At 36.3% G+C, this 20,860-nt stretch overlaps 1 protein-coding gene across 2 annotated transcripts in view; it reads right to left on the reverse strand.

Annotated features, from left to right (window-relative positions):
* Positions 1 to 20,860, reverse strand: part of LOC149576143 (Protein kinase superfamily protein) — a 258,692-nt gene that overhangs the window by 215,739 nt on the left and 22,093 nt on the right. For both annotated transcript variants that reach the window (XM_089816466.1, XM_089816459.1), the window contains exon 4: positions 1,695 to 1,838. In XM_089816466.1, coding sequence (XP_089672592.1) covers positions 1,695 to 1,838 — 144 coding nt within the window. The remainder of the gene's footprint in view (positions 1 to 1,694; positions 1,839 to 20,860) is intronic.

Raw genomic sequence — 20,860 nt, forward strand, 5'->3', positions numbered from 1 at the left:
CTCAATGGATGTTTGGACCTTTATTTGGAAAGGACAAAACTAGAGCTTAGAAGAAGACTAATACTTAAATAAGAAAGAAGTAGATCGCAAGGATGTTAATGAGCATCTTGAGATACGTATTTATTGTTCTTGAATATTACATTTAGCTACTCAATGTAGTCATTTTCTTATTTGTATTTGTATACATACCTTAAAGAGTTTTTTGCCTTGATTTTTTTTTTTAAATGTTATTGTAGAAAAAGGGAGATTGATTTCAGAATTAGAGGGAGTTTGACACTTCTTCAAAGCTAAAGGAGCTCAGAAGATTGATGCTTAGAGAGAGTCTAACACAGTCGTTTGAAGGAGCAGATAGAGAATATGATTCAGTCAACCTTTCATGATCTCGGTCATATTGATTCAGAGGGAGTAAACCATCTTGAGATGGACTCTCCAGTGATCAACTGTAGCAGTCAAGAGGACTGTGCTTCATGAATATACCTCATGACTACGTGATTTTAATGGGCCTACCCCCTATGTACATCATGAGGAAGAGACGACTTCCAAATGATGTCACTTGTATTTGCAGAAGTTATTGAAAGGTAACGATCTTATAATAACTTGATTTTCTATTATGATGGCTATCTTACGATGTTTATGCAGATCATGATAGATTATGCTTTGCATGGTGGATGTTTATAGGGTAAGCATTATGAGAATGTGTGTGCACATACCTTATAAACATTTTTTGAATACATGATGAATGTTATGCAACTTGATGTTCTAGAGACCATTACTCATAGTACTTGGTGAATATCTTGCATCTTGACATTCTTAAGACCATTAATCAAAGAGTATTTGGTGAATCATATCATACATTGATATTCTGTAGACCAATACTCAAATGTGAATTCAAAAATGGTGAGTATCATATGTTGATATTCTGCAAACAATTACTTACAGTATTCGGTGAATATCATATATTTTAAAAGCCAATACTCATAATATCAAATGTGATATCAAAATGATAGATATCTTCTTATCAAAGTTATCCTTAATCTTGCTGACTTGATATTATTTTGAGGTAATACGTGTGTTTATCCTCCTTAGCTAAGAGGGAGTGTTGATGTTTGGTAGCTTCTATCGGATAAACATATATATAAATTATATATAAGATATAATTTATATATACAAGTTTATTTTTATGTGAGAGAAATTAATTTTATATATATATAACAATGATTAAATTTTTATTATATTAATTATTTAACTCATGAATAGACATGCCCCATGAATGGGACATGTCTCTTCATCACTTGTTCTCAATTTAAATAAGAGCTTGCTACCATTTGGAAAACACATACCAAATATAATGGCAATACTTAGTACATTTGCAGTGATCTCGGAAAATCAACAATAACTACTGGACAATAGCAACCAATAACTTGCTTGACAAAATGATTCCTCTATTATTTTCAAGAATTTAAATTACAATTTTATAGTGTTACAATCTGCAATCATGGATTCAAAACAGATAAATAAACTTCGTAACTGCATCTATTTAGAATGCCCCAAATGTCAATTAAGACAACTTCTTCACTATCCAATCAAATTGAGCAATCCTCTAGAATTAATAAAATAAGTAACTGTTGAATATAACAAGAAAACAAATTTTCAATTCAATTATCATGTCCAAACTATGAACCCATAAAGCATACCTTGTCACAAAGTTTTTGTAGCTCTGTCATCGCGGCTGGAGAAAGTATATCAGGACGAATGCTCAATGCTTGTCCAAGTTTTATGTAAGCTGGTCCTAAGGAAGTCACTATTTCCCGAAGTTCAATAGCTCTGGCAACTTCATTCTGTAATATAAGAGAAATTCATATTAAGGAGGTAATCACAGCCAACAACAAATTTGTGTTATGTGATCATTTATGAAACATCAAAAGCAACATTATCAGCTGTTTTCACAAGTTACTTTTGTTAATAGTTTTTTATAGAAACATACATTTGGCTTTCAAACAAGAAGAGAGATGAACTTACATTATCACGGATCACCTACTCAGCTAATTCATTTAGTAAATTTGGAGCTTTTCCAGATTAGTTAAGAAGCCTTTAAATTTCTTGAAACTGGGCTCAAGTTGGATAATTTCTCCCCATTCACTATATTTTTGGAATTTGTTCTTTTTTTTATTTGATCTATTAAACTTTCTACAGGGAAGCATGTCAGTCTGTTCATAATCATAAGCCTATTCCCAAAGAGTAAATACTTTGATTGAATCCTGATGTCAGAAATTCTATTTGGCACATACCGTACTAAGCAGAGAAGTTAAGACATTAGACCAAAAAAATAGAGGTAAATTAAATGAAAAAACAATCAAATGAAAACTCTAAGCTTATAGTTCAATTGCAGAAATTGTCTCTTATTACAGTTTTGTTGGCAAATTGGTTCAAGTGGATGAAAATAGAAGCACTGTAGGGCATCAGCAATCCTCAGATGAACAGCAGGGTAACTAAGTGAGCATTCGGTGAGATTCAAAACTGAACTTGTTAAGTTGAAGAAAGACCAAAAGAAGAGTCAAGACTTGAAAATAAAATAAACAAAAATTTGTTTCTTGGCACTTGCGATCCACCTTGCACAAAATGCTACAATGTAATAGGGTTACATAAGAGATATATCTATCATTTTAAAGAATCTTACTTCTTTGCAATTCATGATAAATAAATTACCCAAGAAGCATGAAATAAAAATTCGATTTATAAAGCAAATGATGAAGTTGATCTCCAAAGCTTCTTTACAACAGTATATTTACATTCCACGTCTGAAAGGACCCTTATGAAGAAAATAATATTGTTTGAAATGTCATCCTAATTGTATGTCAAGTTTGATGTATGCGGAAATGATAATTTTAGAATTAAGAACAAGTTAATTGTATGAATATATATGATCACATTGTGATGACCCTTATGTATATCCTCTAAATTTCCTAAAAATCTTCCATATTTTCAGAGACTGATGACCCTTATGTATATCCTCTAAATTTCCTAAAAATCTTCCATATTTTCAGAGACTGCATTTTAAATTCTTCTATAGTTACCATGCATGAAGAGATGTGACTCCATTAAAGTCTCTATGTTAATTTTAATTTTATTATTATATTATGATTTACTAATAGTTAAAAGTTCTTAAAACTATTACATTTGTTTAAAGAATTAATTTATATTATATCATTTGCACTATAAAATATTTTTCCTTTATTTTGAATATTTTAAGATTATCCTAATAATAATTAGTATATCACAAAGAATATTTGATGTACTATTATTATATATAATATATATTATATTAATGTATAATGCTACGATATATTGATATATATATATTATTGCTATATTATTATATCATACTATGTATTATGTTTATTTACTACCATATCAATAGTCAATAGTAATATATTTAATAACATGTATTAAGATTATTTAATATCATCTATTTATCTTTGTCCCAGGAAGAGAACATTATAATTAGGGTTTTCAGTAGGGGCCATGACAGTCCTCCCCTCTTGAATTTGTTTGTGCTCAAGCAATCCATAGCTCGGATTCATTCTCTTTCCTACATCTCTATTAAACATTTTCCAAGGTATGTGTGTTAATATATGATAGTCTATGAATACAAGAAGCATATATAGAATAGACACATTAATGCATGAGGACGCAATGAAAACACAAAGTAGACACACAAATACACGAAGACAGGAAGCAAACACATTAATGCATGAAGACATGATGTAGACACTGCGTATACATGATATAAACTCTATCTGATTACTTTTCACAATTTGAAATGAGAAAAGGTTAGAGAAACGTTTTACCAACTTTCACCGTAAATGTTGTTAATGTTGTAGCTTCATTTGGATTGAATTGATCTAGAGTCAATCTCTAATGGTTATTAGTTAAACATTATTGCATTTGATAAATCATAATTTATGTGTGTGTGTGTGTGTGTGTGTGTGTGTGTGTGTGTGTGTGTGTGTGTGTGTTGTTGTTAACATAGATTAACATTGATTATTAACATAGAGGCATGTCTCTTCTACTCCTATATATATATATATATATATATATATATATATATATATATATATATATATATATATATATATATATATATATATATATGCATTTGGATCAACACTTGGAATACACAAAAAAAAAAATGGTAGTATTATTACATTTGCAGAAAACGATCCTATAAAACTTAACAAATGTCGCATTCCTCTCTCCTATCTGGAAATCAAAGTTCTTGAATTTGGGTCTTTTAGCAACTTTCCTTCAGCTAGTACTCCAATAGGGTGTTTAATTCCCTAGTGGATGGTAGATTTATTATTGCTCGAGTTTGGACACGGTCAACTTGGGGCTCCCTCAGATCTTTATCCATATCGGGATTCTCTTGCCCCAACCCAACCGATTTATTGTTCCCCATGTGCACACTTCCTACACACTAGGTACATGTTTAATTTTGTTGTAGATGGTAGATTTACTGCTCCTCGAGTTTGGAAATGGTCAGCTTGGGGCTCCCTCAATTCTTTATCCATATTGGGATTATCTTGACCCAACGCGACCAATTTACTCCTCCCCCTATGCACACTCATCATGAATTTAAACACAACAAAATTCTAGGTAATGTCACCTTTTGAAACCTTAAATATTTTTCTTTATAGTTCCAAAATTTGAATTTAAGGTTGCAACTTATAACCTTTCTTTCCATTTTTTTTCTATTGGATTTACTTGGGATCTTCCTTTAATTTGATCCTAAAAAATACCAATAATTTGATCTAAATATTAAAATCTTAGTACATTTAAACAAAAAAAAAGATTCTCGTAAATTTTGTTTTCAAATTATTATTAAAAAAAAAAATTAGAAGATAAACTTATCTTGGTTGAAGTCTACAATTCGATGCTTTCAATTTTAGGTATCATTTTCCTTGTTTCCCAAAATGATCATTCCCCACAATTCATAAGTTTGGGAAATCTTCTTTAAAACTTCTCTTTATTCGCTAAGATTCATAATAATTAATACTCATGTATGCTAAGTAGTTTGATTTGGCCAAATTTTATGTTCCAATGATATATTTGATAAGATAAATGAGAGAAAAATGTCTCTTCCATGAATGGTAAGTTTTTCTTATTTATTCTTATGATTCTTCTTTCTTATTCTTTCCTCTTTATCAGTTTATTTACCCTGTAAATTTTTATGTTCCTATATATCTTATCTTCATTGCATATAATAATTTATCTTTTCAATCTTGTTATGCCGCATGCTTCCTTGAGTGGATTAATTCTTCATACCTTTTCCTTCCTTTGAATATCACCATTTCTTAATATCCTCCTTGGTTCATAGCGTTGAGATCTGATTGCCTATATATGTCTTATAAGCATGTAAATGATTCACATTGTCCCTAATCACTTATACAATTCAAGAAATCAGGCTTCTTGAACCCGATCACAAGCCTATGAATGAATAGTGCCTGAAAACCCTAAACCCGATCACAAGCCTACGAATGAATAATGCCTGAAAACCCTAAAAGCTCCCTTAGACTCAGCAAACTTCACATAGAATAGGTGGAAAATGGCATGGCATAGATGGAATTATATCCCCGATAAAACTTGGGCTTGCTTTCTTCTCTCCACGGAATAAAATTGGTGCTCTAATTTACTACCAAAACAACTAAAATGAAGGGGCTCTTGAAAGTTTTAAATTGCTAATTCCACAAAGAGAATTATATTCCATTAGATTTAACCACCATGACCACTCTAAAATTGTCTTTGGCAACACAAAGTGTCAAACCGATGAGCCTCTGCATTGCTTTCTCTTCACCTTTGCTTGTTCCCTTTCCGATTTCAATTCCAATTCAATTGATGTTTTATTTGATGATGGCAGAAGCACCTCAACTCTTTCCCCGATATTATTAGACACAATTAGATTTGACACTATAACATACTAAAAATCGGAAATCTAATCAACCAATTAAATAAGGGGGAAAATATCGCAATCTTAACCAAATGAAAGAGATAAAGTTATATCAGTTATTCTATTCTTTCACATGGAGGGAAAATACAAATTAACTATAAATTACATTTCCAATTAACAATAAACTAACAACCATTTCAACTACTAGATTCCCTTGACATTCAATTAATAACTACCATTCCACTTGCATTTCATAAACTAAACTATTTAAGTACATGATAGCAATATACTTATCAAATGAAATACAAGAATCGTAAAATAGACACTAGAGGATAAGCGGATGATGTCCTTGTGTAGTGCAAGCCTTGGCATTTGGAAGAGAGGAGAAACATTGTCATGGGCTTACCCTCCCAATCACAGATGTTAAATATCTACACACATTCTCCATTGAGAAAGGCCCTCCCTACCCTAGGAGTTGGTTTGGGACACCCCCGTCCAGCCATTGAGCATCCTAGTGTTAGAGTGTCGACTAGTCAGCAGAAGAGGTTGTGGACACTTTCCAATTAACCTATCTTACAATTGCTAGCGCTCTGACCTCTGGTGATCATAGCGACAATCATGCCATCAAACTATCTTGGCTAAGGATTTCAGATGAGCAACTTAGATGCCCGATCACCCATTGCTCGACTTGATAACAAGAATTTATACAAAGGATTTTCATGAGCTAACTTGGTTATTGATTTTGAATGTTATTCTTGATTATATTTTCCTTTCAATGCAGGATTATTCCCACTCTCTCCCTTCATCTCAACCATGTCGATCATCATGGATGATTACTAGGGAGTTTTCATACATGATATCTAGTTCATAGAGTACTTATACATTTGTCATCATTCATGCCAGTTCTAGCCTATGGCATCATAAGTGAGTTAAGCCTTCATTTTGATTATTATTTTATCATATGGAGCAACATCCCATCTCAAAGATATATTGACCATATCTATGTATGGGTTAGCATTCCTTGACCGAAAACATGTCTTTCAAATTCAAAATATTATCACACGTAAAGCCATTCGGCAATCACATACTTCCTTACATAAAACCTGTTTTTCTTTGATAGAAGAACACTCTAAATAACTTCTAAATCTGAATTTTCAAGGAAAAAAATATAGAGGCCTGCTCTAAGAGGCAAGCGGCAAGTTCAGATTTCATGCAGTAAGCATGATGAACAGTATACAAAATGATGCATGACCTGATTCAATAGACGTGATTTGACAAGTATGAATGTAGCTAGAGTTAGGTAGATGCCACCTACCTATGCTATCAAGCTTCAATTCCGTCCAAAAAAGAATACTGGAATATCTCAAAAACTTGGCATAATCGGAGACAGTCGCTGAATATATTCACATCTTCTTGGGAATGAGCAAGAAAAAAAATGAACAAAGAAGAATTTGTGTGGTAACAAAAATGTATGAAGAACCGCCCGAGAGGGTGAGAGCAAATATGAATAAAGTGCATCCATTGAGAGCAGCAAGATAAGCAATGGTCACATGCATGCATGCTCAGTTACGCAAAAAAATGTGGTGGCAAAAATAAAACGTTCACACAGCCTTCCACTTTCATAAGAATCAAATATCTCAACAACTTTACCGATAAATTAACTTCATGTGAATTAATTACTTTCAAAAAATTTACTAAACAACTAACTTCAATGAATTTCCAACAACTAGAAGATCATGTTTTTTAAATGTAGCAAAATTTGGGATGTAACATTGCTCCCCCTTATGTTTCATCATCCTTGATGAACTTTGCAACATAATAAAATACTAAACTAAAAACATAGATCCAAAAATATATAATTCAAGGTTCTTTCGTAGCTCAAGTTCTCGGAAAAAGTCAATGGGCCCTTGGTCTACTAGTGAAGTTGAATGGCTCACAAAGAGTCCATCAGGGATGAGGTTGGGATCGTGCCTCGGGTGATTTTGACAATGTGGATGCCCCTCAGTCCTTGGCACTAAGCCGAAGAGGTTTTAGGCACAAGTGGGCCCATATCAAGTCTCTAAAAAGTCTATGTGGTGGCCTTTGTTGTGGTTGGTAGCTCGCAGGCTTCATGCCTCGCAGGTTTGAAACCTCCATCAAAAAAAGAAAAAGTTCTCAGAAAAAGATGAGGAAACTTCTGGAACATTTCTTCCCAATTGGCATTTTCCTCAAAATATTGGTCCCACTAAACCTTGCATTGAGTTATGTCTCGATTCCGCCAGCGAAGCTTATGCACCTTGAGTATTTTGAGTGGTTCTATTTCCACCACCCCTCGGTCTCGCACCTACAAGAGATTCCAATCAATGACATGCTCATTATGGGTTATATATTTCTTAAGGTATGATACGTAAAACACATTATGCATTCTGGCAAGGGTTGGAGGTAGAACAATTATGTAGGCTACCAGGTTTATGACCTCGAACACTTCAAATGGTCCCACATATCTTGGGGCTAGTTTTGAGTTCTTGCCAAACTTGATAGTGCTTTTTTGCGCCTTAACCTTTAGGAGGACCTTTTCTCCTACTAAGAACTCTCTAGGGATCCTCTTTGCATCTGCATAACTCTTTGTTCGGACGCTTGCCTCCTTTAGCCACTAACGGATATAAATTACCTGTTCCTCCATCTCTAGAGAAGCATCTCAAGCCCAACAATGATTCGGTCATCAATCCCATTCCAACTTACAGGGGTTCTACACTTACACCTGTATACAGCCTCGAAGGGCACCATTTTAATTGTAATTTGGTAAGAATTGTTATATGCAAATTGCACTAATGGAATATATGTTTCCCACTAGTTCTACCATCCATACAATATACCCTTAGGAGGTCCTCTAGTACTTGGTTCACCCTTTTTGTCTGACCATCGGTCTCAAGGTGATAAGCAAAGCTGATGTTCAATTTGGTTCCCAAGGCCAAGAATAAGGTTTGCCAAAATCTGGATGTTATGTTGGCATCTCTATCGGATATAATCTTCTTTAGAATTCTGTGGAGTCTAAAAACTTCTCTTACAAACTTGTGAGCAATCTCTGATGCTCCATCTTTTAGGTTACCTGGTATAAAATGAACCACCTTGATCAACCTATCCACAACCACTAGGATGGCATTATGTCAATTCCGGGTCATGGGTAACCCTAGAATAAAATCCATGGTAATTATCTACAATTTCCATTCTTGAACCTTATTTGGATGTAGTAACCCAGGTGGATAACAGTGCTCTGCCTTGACCCTTTGACATCCGAGGCATCTTGCCACATATTTTGTGATTTCTTTCTTAATCCCTTTCCAAAAGTACAAAGGTTTTACATCTGCCAACATTTTGGTCACCCCAAGGTGTCCGAAATAAAGAGCCATATGAATTTCTCCCAAGATCATCCTTTAAATTTTTGGATTCCTTGGTATATACATCTTGTTGGTTCCCAAAACCACAGATTGGAAATCCAAGAGCTTGTCAATTCTCCAACAGGATTCCACAATCAATTTTGGCCAACGAACGAGAATATGTCTTGATTCCCCTGCACTTCAAGCTTCGCTACACCTAAGCGGGTGGACCTTCACTTCGAACCTAATCACCTAATCTGAAGTTTTTCTATAGCGAATTTATGCTTTTGCGAGTTCTCCAGTTGCCAATGTCCTCGAACTCGATCAAAATAAAATTGAATGTTGAGTGCTTAAAATGGTTGAATGTTGAATGAATGTTTTGCATAATATTTGTCAATAATGGATTTGATGCTTATAAGATGTAGATTTTTCGACTTTAAATATAAATCCAATAATACTTCAATGATTCAATGGACCAGTGTTTGTGCTTATTCGGGCAACAGAGTCAACTACAATGAAGATTTTCACATACAACTTTATAAAGTTCTATGCATTTATACTATCAGCAATATAGAAGTTAACATGCGACAGATCAAATATATATTCAATCTTAAATTAGTCTAGATTGAACTTTAACTCCTATGGTGGGGAGACAAACTAGACATAGATACGGAAACAATTCGATATTTCACTATATCTATGATGATCACATTTAAGATGCTAAATGACCGTGTCCACTAATCTGACATTTAAATTGCTTACGGAATTTAAAGATGATTATGAAGGACGAATCAGCTACAGTTTAAATCTCCATGCCTTTTAAATAAACAAAATGACATTTTATTTATTACTGAAATATAATATTTGAATTTATATTACAAAGTCATATTTTAAGCTCCTTATTCCTCCATACAAATATATATATGAATATTTCTTCTTCTTATAAATACTTCTTTGTCGAATATGTCTTGTTGTTCAAATATTTTGCTTTACTCCTTACTTATATTTTACATTTCATGATGAGAGTTACATCTCTTGCCCATAGAAACGTCAATTCATCTCCTTTTATTTAACCATCCAATCATTCTTCTTTTTAATCTTAATACTATAAATATTAGTATTGCCGACTCTTTAGCAAATTATTAATCTTTCAAAGTAATTGATGTATGTGGTGAACCTTTCTTTCGCAAATACTAAAGAGCTGCCTTTTTATAATTGAATTATATCTTTCATGGGGATTTCGATTTCCTTATTTCATTGTCATATATGAACAAAACCTTTGACGGCTTATCTTGCCACTCCTCAATCGCTGTTATTTTCATTCCTTTACAGCATGGTTCAATCAGCTACATGATTTGTCATATCCACAAGTGTGTAGCAATGGTTGTCACAATTTCTTGGTCAACCCAATAACATTTGGATGGGAATTGTAACAATCTCCATTGCTTCTCCACCTCTGATTTATCAGTGATATGAATCCAAACACAACTGAATTGTTAATATTGATTTTTATGAACTACGGCTTGATATCTCCAACATATGAAAGCGGCAGATAATTGAATCACCAAGAGTGTTTTCTGAAAATCTGTCTTTCCTTATTTGCTTGCATATCGATACTTTATTTTATTTATTATATTAGTGAATGATAAAAATAGTAAATGATAAAAACAACATTGTCCTTTACAGAGAATATCGGCGGCACATTCTAATGGCAAACTCGTGTTAGTCTTAGGTTAATCCCTATCATACTCGCTGCTCTTTGTTTGTATTTCTGAACTTTAAGATCTTCGGTTGATACCATATTTTGTTTTTTAAACATATTGTTCAATATTGGACTTGCGCCTTTTCACTTGATATGCCAATATTCCATGTTCTCTATTCCAAACGACTCCCGCAATCTCTGTTGTACTGGTTCCTTCAGATCATTGGCCTGAAGCATAAGTGCACTGATTCCTCTTATCGTTGACTATGACCCTATCACTAAATATATTTTCATCCACATCATACGCTATCCATTATTTTCATCAAGCCATTAACTGAGTATAATATGTAGTCTCTATATATGTTTTGCGTTAGATTTTGTCTTTAATCTCTACATTCAATGTATTGTTCACAATATGGTATACTATGACATCATTTGTTTCATACTATGTCCTGGTGTGAATCTCATACACTTTAGTTTGCTCAGACAATATATTTATTTCTTATGTATTTCAACATATGTATCATAAATGTACAAAGCCATATCTACTAGGCCTGAACTTTTCATAGTTTGCTTGACGTTAATGATTAAGTTCAACAATCTTTTGAATGTCTTTGACCATATTTCATCAAGTTTCCAACAATATTTCACCAATGGAGACCCTAAATTTTGCAAAAAGAATAGGGCGCTATCACATCCTATCCTTGTATCTCAAGAGTCCATCCTCCTCTAAGTGGTATCCTTCATCTCTGGGATCTTGAGGATCCCTCTGAAGTGCTTGACTAATCTCGTTATAGAAGTTGTCACTAGGTAGGCACTATAGTACTTGCTTCTTGAGCCCAATATTTATTGCTACCATAGCTAATACATGCCTTCGTCGACTCAGAGCATCTACTACCTTATTTTCTTTACCCTTGATATAACTGATCTCGAAGTCATAATCTGCTAGAAACTTTAACCATCTTCTTTGTCGAGCATTGAGGTTAGGCTAGGTAAATATGTATTTCAGCCCATGATGATTTGACCAAAGTTCGAACGGCTTCCCAGTCAGATAGTGCCTCCACATTTGTAGAGCGTGAACAATTAGCACTAATTCTAAGTCATGCAGTGCATACATTTGTTCGCAATTTTTCAATATCTTGGATTCATAGGCAATAACTAGGTCTTCTTGCATTAATACACCTCCTAACATTTCCCCTAATGCATCCCTTATAACTACAAACTGACCCTCTAGATCAGGTACTCTGAGTATGGGAGTGGTAGTTAACTTTTCCTTCAAGTAAATCAAAGGTTGCCTGGCATTTTTTAGTCTAAATAAACTTCTTCTCTTTCCTCTAAAGTGAGGTGATGGGATATGCAATTCTGGAGGTCTCTAACAAGCTTCTTGCAAAATCTAGCTAAGCCCATAAAGCTCCTAACTTCTGACATGTTTTTAGGCACTGGCCAATCTCTGATTGCCTTAATCTTGGCGGGATCTACAACTAATCCTTGAGCTGATATAATATAACCCAAAAACTGAATTTCCTTTTGGTTAAAAAAACATTTGGATAGTTTTCCATACACCTTATGTTCTCGTAGCCTTTGAAGGACTATCTCTAGATGCCTCTAGTGTTCCTCCTCATTTCATGAGTAGATGAGAATATCATCAATAAAAACTAACACAAATTTGTCCAAACAATACTAGAATATATTATTCATGAGGTTCATGAAGGTTGTCGAAGCGTTGGTTAGCCCATAAGGTAATGCTATGAACTCATAGTGACCATAACGAGTTCTAAAAGCAGTTTTGTGAATATCCTCCTCCTTGATTTGAAGCTAATGATAGCCCAATCTTAAGTCAATCTTGGAAAACACTGTCGCTCCCCTCATCTGATCTAATAGATTGTCAATCCTAAGAAGTGGATACCTATTTTTGATGTTGACCTTATTGAGCATCCTATAATCTATGCACAGTCTCATAATTCCATCCTTCTTGACAAATAGTATTGGGGCTCCCCAAGGTGAAACACTAGTTCGAATGAGTTTCTTATCCAATAGGTCTTGCAACTACACTAGTAATTCCATCAATTCAGTAGTGGTGATTCGATAGGGCGCTCTTGATATGGGTTCTACCCCGGGCACCAAATCTATAGTGAAATCAAATACTTTGGATGGTAGTTTGAGGACTTCTTTTGGAAATACGTCTGGAAAGATTTTAAGGTATGGATACTTTTCTTCAAAGGATTCCTTCATTTTTTCTCTGATTTCCCTGTCTTCAAAGATATAGTCATCTTGATAAATGGTTTCTATGGGTTTCCTCAAGTCTTCTATCTTTACAGCAAAGATTTCACACCCTTTCCTTCTACATCCTTTAAGCTGCATGGCTAAGATTTGGTGAGGTTTCACCTCATGCATAATCCCTTGAATGCTTATAAAGTCTCCCTAGTCATCCAAACACTCCATTGTCTTGGCAAGACAATCTACTTTAGCCTTGTGCTCACTGAGCCAATTCATTTCCATGATGATATCATAAGACCCTAAAGGTGCTACATACAAATTTACCTTAGTAGAGAAGTTCGGGAAATCTACCTAGGCCTCAAACAGACATTGCACTACCCTAGCCATTGTCTTGTTTGCATACTCAAGAGTCTAAGGTTTTTCCATAAATCCAGTTCGGAAATCTACTCAACAATTTTGGGGAAATAATACATTTTGTTGCTCCTCTATCAATCAATATAGAGATGGGATTATCATAAATCTTACTTGGAGTTTCTATAGGGCCCAATTGATGTTCAGCTTGTCGATTGTCCAACGCTGCATGGATCCTCTGCTGATAAACAGCCTGCTAAGGAGGTAGTGGGTGTTGTGACTACTGGTTGGTGTTGAACTTGTTGGGACATTGATTGTTGCAGTGGTCCCCGCCACATGTAAAACATCCTTTGGGTGGCCCCTTCTTTTCATTCCCTTTATTGCTGCCATTGTTACTAGGGTTACCTTTAACCTCGTTTCCATTGTTTCCCTTGAATTCTAGTTTGGGCTTGAAGATCTTAAACTCCTTTTATGAGTTCCTGAATCTGAATTATCAGAGTTCCAACTAGTCTTCCTCTTATTATCTTGGATGGAGTCATCCCTTTTGATTTTGCGTTCTTGTCGAATGGGTCTCTCAAGAGCTTCATCCATAGTTCGTGGAGCAAGAACATTTATGGCTTCCCTAATTCTATTATTTAAGCCCATAATAAACTTCGTAACTTTCAAATTTTTGTTTTGCTCATAAGGAGGAACATATTTTGATAAACGAGTGAACTTCTCGCAATACTTATGCACTATCGAATCTCCCTGCTTGGGATTCTGGAAATCTAACAGTTTCTAGTCATAGAGGGTTTGGGGAAGCCATTGGTTTTTGAAAAATGAAGACAAACCTATCCCATGTGATCTCAGTGGTCTTAATGTTGAGCTCTATTTTGGTGTTTCTCCACCAAGTAGTTGCTTCTCCGGAGAGATGGTATGTTCCCCATACTACTTTAGATGTTTTAGAAAAGCTCCTAATTTTAAAGTATTGCTCCATCTCAATTCACCATGCCTTGGCATCCTCTCCAAACTCGAAGAATAAGAACCTAGGACGTTTGCTCTTCTTAATATCGGTGGATAGATCACTAATTATTTCCTGTCTCTTTTTTTTTTCATAGGGTGTTAGTAAGCTTGTTTTTCTTTTTCGCTATGGCCAGAGTACTCAAGTTTTGTCCTTGGAGGAAGCAAGGAGTGAGTCTCCTCCTAACCTCACCCAATTTGAGCTGTCATTTCATTCATTCTCTTTTCCATATTTTCTAGTTTTCTTTGTGTATCTTGCAAACTCTGGATCAACATATCTGAGGAGTTTTGGGGATTGGCCCCACTGGTTACCCCGTTCTCTATAGTGTTTCCATTGCTGGCCACATTTTTAAGGTTGAGTTTTCCTAAGTTATAGAATTGTTTCTTTAATCAATATCATACTCGCATTTGTTTACTAGTATATGATTGCTTAAAGAGACTAAATACAACACAAAAGAAAAAAATTCATTTCATTGTTTTAACTAAATTTGATTGTTGCAACTGCAACTCCATTATTTGAAAAAAATTCCTCTTCTTAGGACACATCAAAATGAATAACTTAACAATAAATTGGACACCCTGCTCCTAGGTATTATGTCCATTTTCATCTCTGGGCTTGTCTTGCCCCTTCCATGGTGTATGATAAATCATAAGAGGGTTAGTTTTCCTGGCATTCCATGCCTCAATAAGTTTGATTCTCATTATCGCCTTCCAGGTTAGAGTCCACCTGACTCTCTCTTGATTCATCGCAACGCTTGCACTAAAGTCTTATTATCCTTGGGTATGGAACAGTAGGAATAGTCATGTTTTGGTATGTTCTTAGAAAATATGGGATGTCAAGGTTTCTTGCAAGGTGTCATACAAGTATACATCCTGTTTAACATTCAATTTTCAGTTTCAGTTTTTCTGATTTGTCTAAAACATGCGATGAGCCCAACGTTAGAGTTGAACCTGGTGCTCTGATATCATATGTAACATACTAAAACTCTGAAATCTAATTCACCGATTAAATAAAGGAAAAAAATATCACGGTATTAACCGAATGAAAGAGATACAGTTATATCAGTTATTCTATTCTTTCACATGGAGGGGAAATACAAATTAAATATAAATTACATTTCCAATTAACTAGAAACTATCAACCATTTCAACTACTAGATTCAGTTTACATTCACTTAATAACTACCGTTCCACTTGCATTTCATAAACTAAAATATTTAAGTACATGATAGCAATATACGCATTAAATGAAATATGAGAATCATGAATTAGATACAAGAGGATAAGCAGATGATGTCCCTGCATTGTGCAAGCCTTGGCATCGGGAAGAGAGGAGAAGCATTGCCATGGGCTTAACCTCCCAACTGCAGACCTTAAGTATCCCCACACAATCTTCATTGAGAAAGGCCCTCCCTACCTTGGGAGTTGGCTTGGGACACCCCTGTCCAGTCGCTGAGCATCCTAGTGTTAGAGTGTCAACTAGTCAGTTGACGAAGTTGTGGACAGGGAAAGGCATCATAAAACATCTTATAATCTTTGGTGTTGTGCAAATGAAGCTGTGGATAGCACTCATGCACCAAACATTGCCTTGGCCCATTGCCAATCAATCCTAAGGCCTTAAGTCGAGGATTTTCATATAGTCTCGCAATCAGATAGAAAAGATAGGATCCCATGTAGAATTGTTTTTGAATTTGTAGCGTCCTTAGTTGCAACTCTAAATTTTCACTTATAATTCTAGCTCAATCAAAATTTCTCTTTCCCTTTTCAATTTCATCAATAAAGTAGTACATCGAGTTCTCGAATTGCATACCTTGAGCCATGCCCATGATTCGGCTGAAAAGCACAATTAGATCGCTGTACTCTAGTTTGAAATCTGACTTGGTGAGCTTTGACGACTTGGTGACAGTATCAAACTGGGATGCACATGCCATTACCAATTCCGAACAAGGCAAGGTAGGAGGGAAAGCCGCCATGTGTACAATTTCGCTCTTGTAGATCTTCTTCGCCATGGGGGATTGTGCTTCTTTCAATCTATCCTTCAACTGTACCATATTCATCGTGTCGATATTGGTATTGCTTATTCGCCTCACTTTCGAGAAGAAGGTGGTCTTAGGCATTATGTCTTCCTTGTTTTTTTTGGTATTCATTCCCTTTGGGTTCTTGCTTACACTAGCATCTACAATCCTAAACACTTATTTCTGCCCCTTTGTTCTAAATGATATGGACTACACTTATCAATCTCTAACCTTCTTTCTATCGATGGAATCTTCGCGATGGGGGATTGTCCTTCCTTCAATCGATCCTTCAACTATACCATGTTCACCGTGCCGATATTGGTATCACTTATTCGCCTCACTTTCGAGAAGGTGGTCTTAAGCATCATGTCTTTTTTGGTATTCGTTCCCTTTGGGTTCTTGCTTGCACTAACATCTACCATCCTAAATACTTATTTTTGCCCCTTCATTCTAAATGATATGGATTACACTTATCAATCTCCAACTTTCTTTCTATCGATGGAATCTAGCTTATTCCTACCTCTTCGTTACCTTAGGATGGACTCCACTTATAAATTTCAAAACTCCAATCCTAGGGTGGTTTAGCTTATTTCTGCCTCTCCAAATGTCCTATCATGAAATATACACTTATATCTCCCAACTTTAGCCTATAAATGGAAATGATGAAGTGGTGGATGATGACTGCAAGAAGAAAATAAAGAAAACAAACCAAACAAGAACAAGGAATAGAATCCGCCTTTAAAACCAATCTTCACCTCTAAACATAAATGAGAATTTTATCTTAAATCTACCTTTGCCAACAATAGGGCCCTCTTCATGTTCGGATCTGATCTCTGAAAATGCAATCCCGCTTCAAAATGTGATGCCCTAGCAAAAATTAGAATTCACGAACCTTGCTAAAATCTGCTCATGCCACTGAATTTTGACCACCTTGCCAAAATTGCCCAAAATGAAAGAAATCGCTGCCCTAGGGCAGAAAAATCTGCTCTAAATCAGAATTTCAGTTCTCCAAATTCGCCCAAAATTGCCAAAATTTAGACCTTGAATTGCCTCGCCAATTCACCAAATAAAATCGCCAAAGATGGAAGAAGAAAATCGCAGCCCTTGAAGGAAAAATTAGACTTCAAAATTTGTTGCCAATCTCACAAAAATAAGGCCCCTTGCAAATTCTACCTAGGGCAGAAATCACCCAAGCAAGGAGGAGAAAAAATGCTGCCAAGAAATGTAAAATCCTTTTACTTGAGTTTACTAAGAACTACCCTCTTTACTTGGGAATCCAGAACAAAGGCTTGCGCTTTAATCCATTAAGTGCGGGAAACAAGCATTACCTTGCTTTCCCGTAAACTTACCTTTGCCTTCGATTTTCTTTGGTTAGGGGGCGCAATGCGTGGACTACTCCTTCCATGCCTTGAGTACTTTACCTATTCCTTTTCCGCACAAGTTTGTTTCTCTTGATTTCTTAACTTAGCTCGAAGAAGCCATAAAAAGAATTTCCCATCTTGAGCACGTGATCATTTTATTTCCTTTGTATCGGGCTCACTTTGCCACTGACTTGATCAAAACCATCTTTCTAGCATCTCCAGAAAGGAAACCTTGAATGTTTTCATTAGACGGAAAAGCACCATTGAGACCTTCACTTTCCGAAGAGAGAAGCACTTAGAAACATTTTCCTTTGTATGACCACTTTTCCTTATATATACTCGATATGAATTGCTGGCTATGGATTCATCATTTAGTAATGCATATCAAGGGCCCGGATTAACTTCTTTATAACACCATGCCTGGGTCCCACTAAACACATGGAATCTTTTGAATGGAACACAAATTGTCTTGCTTTATACCCATAGCTTATTCATTAAATCACAACCTTTGATCTGAGATAGCATCAACGATTAAGATATGATCTTAATCTTTGGAAACACGCTAAAATGTGTTCGCTCCCAAAGGTTGAGTAACTGAAAACATGAAGTTTCGTTTCTTTGCACAAAACTAAACTCTAACTTCAGATCTTCGATCTGAGAATTTCTTAGCATCATATTTTGCTTCTCTTAGTTCTTTATACATCGGCGAATGCCATTGTTGCTTGTTCTTTGGGGCCTTACTTAATGAAGTTTGCCAAAGACGGAAAATAAGCAAAAATGGATAGAATCCGGAGAAAACACTTGCTTGTGATGGGACACGAACTGCAGAACCAAAGAAAGACTTTCTTCTCATTGGGAAAACGCTCAACCAACCCTCACAATCCTAGATCACCTAAGACTTCAATGCAGTGGAACAACAAGAATCCCGCATGGAGGTATAAGGGGGAAGTGGAGCAGGGAAAGCCCGGAAAGAACGCAAAAGGGAAACCTTAGGATGTTTGATGAGAAGAGAGCCACCTAGGGGCTATCTAGACAAGAACTTTAACATAATTGCATTCAAAACTTCTCAAGCTAGAAGCTTAAAAGCGATAGACTGAAAGTCTAGCAACCGATTGATGCCAAATCAATTAAACAAAGATATGAATAAAAAGCAACAGACGGATGCCTTAGACACCACACATGATGCTTTCATTTTTGCCAAGCAAGTAGAACATTGACGAAGGTTTGGGCAACTCGCAAAAGGATAGTCAACCGACGGGTTAACTGAAGGAGACCACGGAGGTGGTACCGAAGGTAACCGCGGGGGTGTTACAGGAGAGGCAACAACGGAAGGAGAAGACTACTATTTGCCAGAACCCAGGAGAGTAAGAAGTAGGGAGGAGTCACTTGTGGAAGCAAGGCAAAGGCTAAATTTGATTGAAAAAATACAAGAACAGTTTCTCAACCTGTCCATCACGCCATGGGCGGAGGAAACGAGTAGAAGGGAAGAAGGAACCGGCACGGCTAAAGGTTTCGAGGTGGCACAAGCGCACGGCAACCAAGATACCCTGTTCAATCCTTACCAGGACGCTCATTTCGACTTTGGTATACCGAACATGGGAAGACAGTTTGGTAGTAGAAATTTGGGATTCGTCCCTATTACGCCCCTGAACAATACAGGCAACGTGGGCAGCTAGACACAAACCTCACCAAGGGTACAACAACCATTGATGATGGCCACAAATAAGCAAAATTGCCCAAATTCACGAGCCAGGTGAACAAGGATCCTGTCTGGCATTGTCGGACCTGCAAAAGCATATGGACGACCAATGGAATCACCAACAAGGACAAGTGGATCAAACAGTTCCCTGCCACATTGAGAGGAGCCATTGATTGGTACTCCGATGTAGACAAAACCGCATGACAACATAGGCAGATGTAAAGAAATAATTTCAAACAGAGTTCAAATTATTGAGAGATGATAATGAGATCCTTTCTAAAATCTATAGCACGAAGCAAGCAAAGAGTGAATCTATTAGGACCTATGGGCGACGACTGAAGGAGTTAATCAGAAAGATGGCATCTGCCCCAGCTGATGAACTGAAGAAGCAGTGGTTCGTCAAAGGACAAAAGGCCTCCATCCAGAAGAAGATGAAGATCGTACCTCCAACATCATATGAGAATGTGTATAACCATGCAATGGACCAAGAAAGCAAATGCAAAACCTCCAAGAAGAGTAAGTCCTCAGATGATGACTCCTCCGACGAAAGCAGCGATGAGGATGCCATCAAGAAAGTCCATGCTTTACAAAAAGATCTCCAGAGAATGATAAGGGACTTAAGACATCGAAGGGAGGACCAAGTAAAACCGAGAAGGACAAGGTATGGTGTACGGATTACAAGGGAGTCGAGCACACAAAGGGTTTGTCTCTGAAGAAATCCTTCTGCGACATCTACCAAATTGCAGGACATTCCACGAAAGAATGCCCCCATAATATAAGGGCCAGGAATCAACAAGTGTTGTTCCACATCTAGAATGAGTGGTCAACAAAACAATAACAATACTACATCATCCAACATCTATAGAAATAACTGATAGGGTAGCAGAGGAAACAATAATAACAACCATCCTAGGATCCAGTATGATGCGAAGGGGAGGTCGATGATTCAATGTAGGAACTGCAACAGGTGGGGACACTTTGCCCGTGACTGCCAAAAGGAGGAGATTCCACAGAAGTTGTGTAGGTGGTGCAGACCGGGAGACCATGAGGAGGCCACCTGTCTTAAGCCTGGCTGCAACCTCTGTGATGTGGACAAAGGAGACATGGAGGACATTCTGGCGATTACAAGGGCACAAGCGAAAAAAGCCACCTACTCTGCCCCTCGTACAGAAAAGCAAAGACTACTCGAGGCAAAGGCCGAGATTGAGAAAGAATT

Source organism: Cupressus sempervirens, chromosome 1 (genome assembly GCF_028749045.1).
Source record: "Cupressus sempervirens isolate cs-2001-9-10 chromosome 1, ASM2874904v1, whole genome shotgun sequence".
NCBI lineage: Eukaryota > Viridiplantae > Streptophyta > Pinopsida > Cupressales > Cupressaceae > Cupressus > Cupressus sempervirens.